The 11,546-nt window shown below is 27.3% G+C and overlaps 2 protein-coding genes across 2 annotated transcripts in view; one reads left to right on the forward strand and one right to left on the reverse strand.

Moving 5' to 3' along the window:
• Positions 1 to 6,643, reverse strand: part of LOC136988000 (rho GTPase-activating protein 20-like) — a 90,759-nt gene extending 84,116 nt beyond the window's left edge. Inside the window, exons 1-11 of the mRNA XM_067285768.1 lie at positions 6,317 to 6,643; positions 3,166 to 3,264; positions 2,703 to 2,791; positions 1,932 to 2,031; positions 1,705 to 1,769; positions 1,479 to 1,628; positions 918 to 959; positions 711 to 795; positions 562 to 639; positions 418 to 484; positions 45 to 185 (exon numbers count right to left, since the gene is read on the reverse strand). Coding sequence (XP_067141869.1) covers positions 45 to 185; positions 418 to 484; positions 562 to 639; positions 711 to 795; positions 918 to 959; positions 1,479 to 1,628; positions 1,705 to 1,769; positions 1,932 to 2,031; positions 2,703 to 2,791; positions 3,166 to 3,264; positions 6,317 to 6,319 — 919 coding nt within the window. The 5' untranslated portion in view covers positions 6,320 to 6,643. The remainder of the gene's footprint in view (positions 1 to 44; positions 186 to 417; positions 485 to 561; positions 640 to 710; positions 796 to 917; positions 960 to 1,478; positions 1,629 to 1,704; positions 1,770 to 1,931; positions 2,032 to 2,702; positions 2,792 to 3,165; positions 3,265 to 6,316) is intronic.
• A 919-nt stretch (positions 6,644 to 7,562) lies between these two features.
• Positions 7,563 to 9,715, forward strand: LOC136988008 (uncharacterized). Its single transcript, XM_067285779.1, has 6 exons — positions 7,563 to 7,733; positions 7,799 to 7,890; positions 8,079 to 8,240; positions 8,359 to 8,519; positions 8,954 to 9,110; positions 9,194 to 9,715. The coding sequence occupies exons 1-6, from the start codon at positions 7,663 to 7,665 to the stop codon at positions 9,256 to 9,258; spliced, it is 708 nt and encodes a 235-aa protein (XP_067141880.1). The 5' UTR covers positions 7,563 to 7,662; the 3' UTR covers positions 9,259 to 9,715.
• The last annotated feature ends 1,831 nt before the right edge of the window (positions 9,716 to 11,546 follow it).

Raw genomic sequence — 11,546 nt, forward strand, 5'->3', positions numbered from 1 at the left:
TATTTTTTTAAACATAATTAATTTGATTGCCTTTAACGACTTACCTAATTTATAATTATCATCCGACGTTCTTCTTAATATAAAAAAGCATTTAGGCTTATTTCTCGAATCAGACTGGCCAATTTCCGAACGTTGTAAGGATTTTCTCATCATATTCATTTTGATACAAAATGGATATTCGTGTCCTGTAAAAATATGGGATTTAAATATAATAAAAGCCAAGTATAATTTCAAGGATAGATAAACAAACGACACGAATTCATAATGAATGCAAATCGCGATTTAAATTTCCGCAGCACATGACTTTCAATTTAAATTACGCTCGAAAATAGCCAAATAAAAATAATGACAATGATTTATATTTTATACGATAAACAAATAGTTATACCGAATTTTAATTTATTATATATTAAATACCTATTAAAGGATATGGGGAACCATCTTTTCCATATTTCGTCCAGAGCCGATAATGATGATAATCTTCCTAATTAGTTTTAATACAAATTAATTTTTAAAATATTAAAATAATACACTTCGATAACCGAATTAAAATATACTCACATAACTATCTAATGCTTTCAATAATAAAATAATACAGTCACGAGCTGTGTGGCGACTAGTTATTTTCAAAATCGTTTGCTAAAATATATAAATTATATATTAAAACATAAATTACACATTAATACTTAATACCTATTATCAAGTCTTACCCTATTTTCAGTGTTTGATCTACTAAATGATACTTGAATAGAGAGAACTCTTGGAATTTCCTTATCTTTGGCTGTATCAATAAGCCTGTAATTTTGTAGGAGGGGAAAAAATATATACATATATACAAAAGGCATATAATAATTTAATTGTAATCTATAGAAGATAAAGCAAATAACGTGAAAATATTGCTATAAAATGAAACTTACTCTCGAAGAGTATAGTACCAAGTGTCTTTCAGATGCACAGAACTGAAAATGAAAGAAAAATATTATCGAAAAGTCCTTAGCCAGAAGCGACGAGGGTGAGGGCTACGTGACAAAAGTCATTCAACCTTTGAACGGACAAGGGGTCAAAACAGATTTGGCAAATTGCAAATGTCATTCTGATATTTATCTTAAAGGCAATAAAAATTTTAATTAAAATGCATCCTGTATTTTACACAAAGAAGCGCATTTTAATGCATTGTTATTGTCGTGTAAGACGAACAGAATTACAAATCAAATTACTGTACGAATACGTAATTAAAACGTCAATTAATACACCTGTCGATTGTTTATTTACAGTATATAATATTTCATTTTTAGTACAGATCTTTTAACTAGAAATTATTCAGTTAGAGAAAATATTTCAATCATAATATTATTATGTATTATGTAATAGTCAATAATTGCAATTTAATTTGTTTGCATTTATTTACAAATGCTGGAACTACTGTTTAAAGTTTAATAGTAAAAGTCAATAGTAATAAACTGATTAACGATAATCACCTGAAGGTAATTACTTGATTAGTTGTCGGCCATCCTATTACGAAAGAGCTATTGCTAATTGATGCACTTTCCCAAACATCGTCGACACAATCTGCCAGCCACAATTCGTTTAATGGTATTTTTTCTTTCAGGCGATAAGTTTTAGGGGATCTGAAAAATAAAACATTAATATATATATTTTCCTTTATTTCGTAAAAACTATTTAAAAAATTACACTTTTTCTTACCTAGCTTTGGCGATTAATAGAAGGTCGTTAAATAAAAATACGTGTCTTTGGTGCCTTTGCATTCCCTATTTAATGAATAAAAAATAGATTATTTTCGAGTTACTTAGAATATAATTTTCATAAAATTGATGTGGACTTCGTAAGATTTATATTCCCTATTAAAACTGCGAGTTTATTTCATATTTTGGGTTATATTTTTTATTTCTTTGTAACCTTATTTTACTTACTGTAGTGAATATAACTTCTGCACTTCTTAAGAAATTCCGAACAGGTTCTTTTCTGAATGCCGAAGAAGTGAGCCATTCTTTACCTACTTGATTTGTTGGTCTGATAAAAGATATATGAACGAACAGTAGATTAGTTTAGGTCTATAAAACTCCTTTTTTTACTTTATTAAGAAGATTACAGTTATTGTATTAGAGATTAAACATAAGAAATGATATAATATGTACAGTACATACCGTACTGCATAACTATATATATATATATATATATATAGTAACTATCTAAATATAGTAGGAAGGCAATAAAGATAGATCAGAATTAATTAAAAATCTAATAAGCTTTGCCTATTATTATTATTTAAGGGCGTGTTTGCTTATTGAATGTTATTAAATAGAGGCTGGGAAACTACGGTATTCTTTTTAAAACGGAAATGTAGGCCAATTCTTTTAACTCCTACACAATACACAATGAAGAAGACAGTCGAGAGAAACGGTATCTCTGACCTCAGCACCTCACAACAACATTTATAAGATTGGCTCGTGTATCTAATTACTATTTCCCAAGGTCACTTAAGAAGGTTTGACTGAATGGAATGCGATTCCCCTCTTTTGCACCGCTACCTGGACACGACACCTGTGCCTAACTTACATCTGGATAAGTAACTTAATCGATGACATACATAAGTCTACCGGGCGAAATGGAAGCCTTCCAATTATTTAGAATATAAAATAGCTTGTTAATAAATAATTTATAAACTAAATTGAGATACTTACTGCACGGAATTGGTGAATTTGAGCTTGTTAGTGAAGGATCTTTGCAATCGAAAATTTGTTACGGATTTCGTTCGATATAACGTTTTCTTCTGTAAAAAACAACTCCGCTCTTATTTCTGTATACATTATTTATTAATACGTAACGATATACTAATTAATACAATACAAAATCAAAGCTATACTGTACGCAAAGATAGGCCTACTAAAAATAAAATTCCCCAACTTTTTTCTTTATTTTCTTAAATATAAACTGTTTAGAACGGAATAAAAAGTGTTTAAAATGTTTTATATCCGTTTTAAAAATGGCAATAAAGTGATTTTTTTTCAAAAAAAGGAATTGTTTTATAATATTTTAAACCAGTTTTATCGAATTAACCCTCATATAATAGTAAATTTTGGCTCGTTTAAAACGTCGTAGCTTATATATTTCTCTACAGTTTGATTATTATTACAGCCTATTTACCTTATTTATTGGATCACATTCTTCTAAATAAAGATTATCGCACGGAAATAATAATTGAATCTCTTGTAAATCGTTCAAGCCTTCTCCTCTATTTATCATCTAAAAATACAAATAAAACAAATTTAAAACTTCTAAATCGCTGTTATAAATATCCATTATTAATATATGTTATCGATAACAATATATTTTAAAGAAACTGTGTCCGGGATGTATTCTGATGTAACTTCTTATCTAGTATTTAGCCTCTGGGAAAAAAGCACAGATCTTAAACGAGCCATGCACCAACAGGATCATCACTATGTAAAAACATGTCTAGGAGACGAGTTGTTCTATAAAATAGCCAGGAAATATCCGACAATTTATAAAAAGAATAGTTGAATACTCTGAAGTTTTAAAACATTTATACACTAAAATATTCATTTATTATTCTTCTACGATATAATTGATTTCAGAACTTCTGGTACACAAATAATTTGGTATACGAAGGAAAAAAATACTAATAGTTCAACCAGAAAGTATAGATAAGTCGACTTTATTATAAGTTTTAAATGAACCTTAAGAATATTTCGATGAAAATTGATAAAAATGACATTGACTTTCTGTCCTTAATCTAAATTATGCTTCTTTTTCGCCACTGAAATTATACTTTTAAATCAATCATTAAGAGTAAAAAAAGTATAACAATTTACTTCTTTAAAGTATATATTTTAAAGCCTATATAATTTGTTAACATTTGTACAATTATCACATATTTTCTTTAGCCACCGAAGGATATATATATACATTTTTTTTTTCTTTTAAATAACTCGTAGAAACAATTAAACTCAGAAAAACAATAATATTAAACCTTGGCGAGTTTTTGAGCAATTTCTTAAATGAAATAGAATTTATGTTTAAAAGAATGAGGAATTTTCTATTAAAAAAAGCATTTTTTTCCCCACATATATGTATAGAATTATAAAACAATTCGACCTAATTCTGTTAGTCAAAAAACTTACAATTAATATTCTAAATTCGTTTAATGTTTATCTTTAAAATGGACGTGTATTAAATCGATTTAAAAAACAATTATAATTAATTAATCAATGGTAAATTACGAAATGAAGTAGAGTTAGAAAGACACCTAATTATGTATTTTATCCCGTTTAATTTGAACATTTTAAATATATAAAGAATAAATTTACGGTTAACGTCTTAATTTACTACACTGTAGTTAATTATTTTAGGTACTTACGGTATGCTAGGAGTATCCAAACATTCTTAACATGCGTTATAAACTGACTGCTCAGAGAAACAAGCTCCAAGCGATACGAAAGAGAGGCCGAGCAACTTGGCTTGTCCTACATTAGCCCTTTACCTATGCTTATTAATGGCATTTCCATATTCCACGTGCTTATAAAGTAACACCGTATGCGTCAGAGTAATTATAAATCCTTATATTATATTATTAATCTTTACTATCGACGATGATGTAAATTGCAAATTTATAGAAGTATTAATTACTTAATTAATTAATTATCTTAACGTATACATACCGTGCAAATTTTTCAAATTTAAAACGGTTCAACGATGATGTATATCGCTACATTAATTAACTTTGAAGTTTGGAATCTTTATTTAAGTTTTGGCCCTTGCTCAGAATGTTTATATTATAAACTATAAACAAACCTCGTGTATAGTTATACCTATTTTAAAGTAATAAGTCCGTACGAAGTCGAATAAATCATGTTTTAAAATACGATTTATTTAAAAAGAAAAAAAAAAAAACAAGATTAAAATAAGGTTATAGGGCCAATATTCTAATACTTTTCATCAAAATGGCTTTCGGTCATGCTGCCAGAAATGAATTACACGTCCTCGATATACCTTAAAAATGATTTATTTCTGTATTATTATTATTATTACTATAATTAACGAGAGATAAAATTTTAGTTGTAAAAAAATGTTCTTTTCTATCTAAACACGTAATAATTGTTTATTTATTAAGTGTTTTATACACTTACAAATAATATCCGGGAAATAAAAGCTGCTCTTGAATATTACTCAGAATTTTCAGAGTTTGAATGAATGTAAACTGTATTGAAATTTCATTAATTAATAATTCATTACGATGATTATTATTATTATTTTAAACAAATATCTTAAATTTTAATCGAGTAATTAAACACTTTGTAAATTTCGAAAATTTTCTACGTTATGAATTTAAGTCATTTATTTATTGTCAAAAACAATAGTAATTAATAAGATAAAAAAAAAGTATATTCTAACCTGTTTCTCAACGGTTAAAAACTAGTATAAGTTTGAATTATTCCAAGAATTAAACGTCACGAATTACTTGTTACTCAAGAACAGTTTATAAAAAGTAAAAATATTTTCATTTAATGTATTGTTCATAAATAGAATAATTATGTTATAATATAATATATATATATATATATATACAGTACTATTTTGTGAGTTATTTAAAGAATTTTGATTAATATAAATGATAAATAGTTGGATATTTAGAATATAAACACATAGGACTGTATTTAATACACGCGAATATTTAACTGTTAGTAACATAGTTTTATGATTCATATAGAACATAAACGACCTTAGAAAAGGGGGGGGGATAATAATAATCGTAATAATATAAATTAAAAGTGATCATTTATAATTATAAATAAAAACGTTTCTTTATCAGAAGTCGTTGAACTATATAATTATTATAACAAAAAAAGAAAACATTGATATTTACTGATACAAAAAGATTTTCTATTCTTTATAAAAGAGAATTGTAAAGAAGACTTTTTAGAACTTCAAACGTTAAATCTCTTCCGCAAGTTTTTCACGTCCGGGCATTCCTGTTTTCTGAGAAATTAGGAGCGTTATGCACAATTATCTTATTGAAGGGCATAAAAAAACAAAGGAGATGGAACTTTCCTTAAGAAAATCTCGGCAAATATACTTGTAAGAGCGAAGCGAATTCAAAAATATACATAACTGCGTATAAATCAATCAAAATTACGCTCATTGTATTCAATTTTCTAAGCGTAAAGTGTATAAATTTCAGTGTAAGTGTCCCTGATTTAATTAGAATTTTATCACTAAAAATAGAATAAAACCTCAAAACATTCTGGAAAATTACTAAGGTTATTTATAAACTTACCATAATTTATTTCTTGTGTAGAAAATGACATGGTGGACGAAGAACGTGAACTCGAAACTGGATGATGTTTAGGCATTGAAGAAAGTGAACCCATTGGAAAATATAAGGATGGTTTTTGATGACGTAACAACTTGGCGGTCAACTTGGTTGATTGACCGGCACTGAAAAAATAAGAACTGTTATTCTTAGATAAATCTTAATAATTCAAATTAAATTTTTATGGGGAGAAAAAAAAAAGAATTGAAAGAATCTAAACGCGTTAAAGAAACTCTCTGAAAGTATTAAGATCAAGGAAAGAGATGAATATAGTCAAGGCCATTCAATAGCCAGCGGCTAGTAAACATCAAATCGGTCATTCAACTTATAAAAGATTCATAATGTTAATTTTCATCCAGGAAGAATTTTGAAAATTTTATTATGTAGAAAATTGCCGACAAATTGTATTGTGATGACGACTCGTCTCGGTTTAATACATTAATTAAGACATACAATATGTATGTGTTTTTCAAATTTACTAAATCCATAATAAATAATTTTTTAAAATTTATATTAATGATTTTCTAATTTAAGTTTAAAAAAATAATAATAAAATAAAATATTTTCTTCAGGAAAAAAAAAATAAAAAAAGATCAATCGACGTCGTCTGCCTTTTTTAATTTAAAATTTTTCCGCTAGGTGACACTTAGAAAAAATGTCGTATATATTTTAAAAAAATTTTAAAAATTGAAAAATTTAGAAATTTATATTTTTAAGTTAAAATATGTAATTATTAAATTAAAATTTATAACTAAATTATTATTAAATTAAATATTCGATAGTATCGTTTGTTAATATGCTTTTAAATTTTTTCACCAGGCGACGCTTAAAAATGACATTGATTAATAATATAATTTTAAAAAAACCCATTGAATATGTTTTAATTAGAAGTTTAAATAAATTATAAATATTAAAATAATATTTATAAATTTCCCTTTAAAACGACATAATTGTATTGCGCAACAGACAAAAATCTTAATTGCAATTGGTTAAAAAAGAAAAAAATAATATACTGTACTTCAAAAATAAAGTTGATTACAGTATATCATTTATAGTAAAAAAAAACTAACAGTTTTATTAATTCATATTATACAAATATGGAATGAGATCGTATGAGGATATTATTACAATATTCATCCGTTAATTAAAAGTTCCTGAAGTAGGACCGCTATTACGCCACTATTAACGTCATTTCACCGGACGTAAGGAGTGGTCCGGGGAGGATATCGTATGACGTCATTAGAAAAATATACAGTATATAGGTAACAAAAGTGTAGAAAGTACAACTAGATAATTGATGGAATTTTAAAATGTTTCTCGTCATCTCGTTGTTGTTTGTTCATTTAGTTCGGGCAACTGAAAAGCCTGTTATTTTTCCGACGTAAGTTATTCCTATTATCTATATCATCATTTTGACTTGTTTAACAACAGAATTTCCTTGTTTAGGCATTCCATCAGCCATGGTTCTCTCCATCCACGCACGTTTTACCTGACAAACGAGCAAGAAAATGAAGTTATCAGAAGAGTCGTTTGTGAAGGTAAATAACATAAAATATATTGCCCATTATACATTCTATTGTAATTAAAATATTTTTCAATAATTTAAATTAAATCTAAAACAAAAGTTCGGATCTTATCACAAAAATGACATCTTTAAATCTCCAGAAGTCAACGATTTCTTCAATTCTTGAATTTTTTTTTTTTTTTTTGTTTCTTCTTTTTATAGATTTCGATTGCCCATTCTTCACAGTTGAAAGAGATCATCCCAACTTCATCCAACAGAGAAATTATAGGGAATCAAAATTCCTATTCTCGTCCGACAGGCAAAAATGCAATGTAACCCAAACTCTAGATTTAGCCATGAGCAAACTTACTGCTTATAGAAGAGGTAAATACTTTTATTTTGGTTAGTTCGGATATTCAAAGTCATCAGGATTACTTTTTTTAAATATTATATTATACATATAAATATATAATTTTTACTATTTGCTTATTCCTTTTTAAAGGATCAAATGCGCGTGAAAAAGTATATCCTGCAACTCAACCAGTTCTCGTTCAGATTGACCAATTTTCTACAGTTCGTTCCAGCAATCCTTGGTGTCGATTGACCTTCACTGTTGGGTTTTACACACCTCATTATTGGGGAATCCCCGCTGCTCCTCTCGAAGTAAGTTTTAAAACTGTTTTTATTCAAGTTATTACCATAAAATTTTATTAAATTTTGCAACATTAACTTTAATATCTTTTCGATAAAAGCATATTTTTACTTTTTATGTTGTCAAAAATAATTTTTAGCTCGCTATAACAGGGTGGAAATTTTTTTTTCTATACACCCATCAATTATTGTTATTTATTTTTCTACGAAGTATTCATTATAAATAGCTTTTCTGTGACGCAAAACGCCCTTTTTAAGACTTTGACTGACAGTTATGAATTAAAATTAGTCTGGCCTTACGAAAGAGTTGCAAATTAATTCATAAATTTTACAGGAAATGCAATATGCCCGTAAAAACGTTACAAAGTTTTAAAAGTTAATTTTTTTTTATTTATTATGATTTATTGCTATTTGTTATAACTTCATTTATTTTTATTTAATTTCAGGCTTCGCTCAAATTTCTCCAGCTTAATGAAAATTTTCCGGTTTTTGTCCATACATTTACCGGTTCCATCGAACGTCATTTACTTAATGAGGTCGAAATCTTTCGAGAAAATTTAGAAAAACTTCAACTGTGTTACAAATCAATTAGGTTTTATTTAGGTGAGTAATTCGTAAATCATTTTAAACCTACTATTTTTAATTTGCTTAATTTTTTTAAAATTTTTTATAACTTTTTTCTTCAGCCCTGTACGATATGCCAGTTCTTAAAGATGATTCCCGACACGAAATATGGTTCGAAAAGTGTTAAAAAATAAGAATTTCTGTACTAATGATGTCATGTGATATATTGTATATATTATCTACAAGGTTATTTTTTGAATTAAAAAGATTTTTTTATTATTATTAAAATAAAAACAGCGTGTTTCTTTTTAATGATGACCGCCTACGGGAAAATCGGCATACCATCCGAAAGCTCCGTGATGACCAGAATATGCTCCCATATCGAGATGTCCAGATACACCGTCATCTCCATGATGAGATGCTTCGGCTTTCAGTTCTTTACTTTGTGCAACTTCGTAGTCGTCTCCTCCTTCCTCAACCGACTCTTCCACTGTTTCCTCTTCGTGAGCTTCCTCAGTTTCAGCTGGTTTGCTTAATGTCGTGGCAACAATAGCCATTACCAACGATGCGAATAACTGTGAAAATTAAATGTAAAATTAATACAGGAATTAATACTCTTTGTTCTACAATTTCCTCCTTTAAAATGGTTGTTATTAATCATCTTTAAGAAGTTTAAAACATTAAAACAAAGTGAAATAAATGTTATAAATACATTAAGACTATATTAAGATAAAGATTTAAAGGACAAATTTAAAATTTTATTAATTTTAAACACTCGTGGCTCAGTATTTACACGCTAAAATTAAGGAAAAATTTGAGTATCAATCTTCGTTCGACTCAAATTTTAAAGGCTTCGGTTCTAAAAATCTCGAAAAATTTTTAAACAATATAAAAATCTTCCTTAAAATTTAAATCTAAGCATAAATTTCATGATAGAAATAGGATTTTTCTCAAGAACTTATTCATAAAATGAGAATTCAGCTTACCAACCAGTGGAACCTCATGATGTCTAAGGGTGTTTTGGGTGAAAATTCAGCAGTCCCCTTTTATATAAGTCTTATTTTTGTATAGAAAAAAGTTTATTTCTAGAAAGTGGAACGGTATTTAGTAAATAACGGTACTGTCCGAGTCATCACCACCAGGCATTTGTAGCATTTAATAGCTTTCACTCTTCGGGTCGTCAACCTTAATTGTTAAATTCGCTACTTTTCGTCTTTAATTATTTTAAAGTTATATCATCGAACTTCTATGTTTAGGGTATGCATTATAAATTAAATGTTCAGTACTTTATAAGATCATTCTCAACTCTTTTCCCCTTTGTTGTGATTCAATTTACAGTTTAAAACATTTAATTCTACTGTATTAAACGATGATTGGTTATAATTTGAATTTAAAAATTGTAATCGATTAGAAAAATTTAAATCTATAAAAGCTAATTGATTAATAATTTTATATTTTATAAATTTATTTAGCAATTTAAATTTTAATAATTTGCGCAAATAACGTTATAAATAGATAAATAAGAATAACCGTGTTTTGGAACTTGACGGAGATGATTGGTTATAATTTGAATTTTAAATAATAATTTGACGAAGATGATTTATTATAATTTGAGTTATTAAATGATAAAACGATGACGATGATTGGTTACAATTTAAATTTGAATATTGTAATTTGAATTAGAATGAGTTAATTGGTTATAATTTAAATAATTAAAATTCAAATTTGGGCGTGATTGGATTAATTACAGTTAATTAAATTAAGCTTAAAATTTGTTATTATTTAGTCTAAATTTTATTGTTTTTTGAATATACAATAGAGCGTCGATAAGTGGAACGTCGGTAAGTGGAATGGCCGGAAAGTGGAACGATTTTCAGTCGGACTGTGTCGTGCTGAATCGAATGTTTTTGATACTAAATTTACTTCTAAAGTATAATTTTTATGTTTTTTATATTCTGTAATATATTTATTTTGTTTGTACAAAATGCAGAAATAATTTATAACGATACGATAGCCTCGATGATTATTATAAAAATTTTCGTTAAGCTTAAAATCGACGAAAATTCAACACGAAGCGACACGCAACGGAGAAAAATTCAACAGGAAGCGATACGCAACGGAGAAAAATTTGAACATCGGACAGGTTAATGTATTTTTTCGTACAAAGTCGGAAACTGGAACAAATCATTAACTGGAAGGACCCCAGTCCCCAATTGGTTCCACTTATCGACGCTCTACTGTATTACATTTTGTATTTATTTTTGAATTCTCAATAAATACAGTTTTCTGTTTTCACTTTTATGTAAACAACCTCATTTTGAACACTTAAAATAGAATATTTTTGAAATATATTAAAATTAATTTTAAAAAGTTAAAAATATATATAATTTTGAAAATTTAATTTTGGAAACTTGTATAACTTCTTGAAGAACTCGTTCCATCAAAAAAAAAAAAAAAAATTATAACTTATAACAA

The sequence above is a fragment of the Centruroides vittatus genome, unplaced genomic scaffold (assembly GCF_030686945.1).
Source record: "Centruroides vittatus isolate TY-2023 unplaced genomic scaffold, ASM3068694v2 scaffold_2979, whole genome shotgun sequence".
Taxonomy (NCBI): Eukaryota; Metazoa; Arthropoda; class Arachnida; order Scorpiones; family Buthidae; genus Centruroides; species Centruroides vittatus.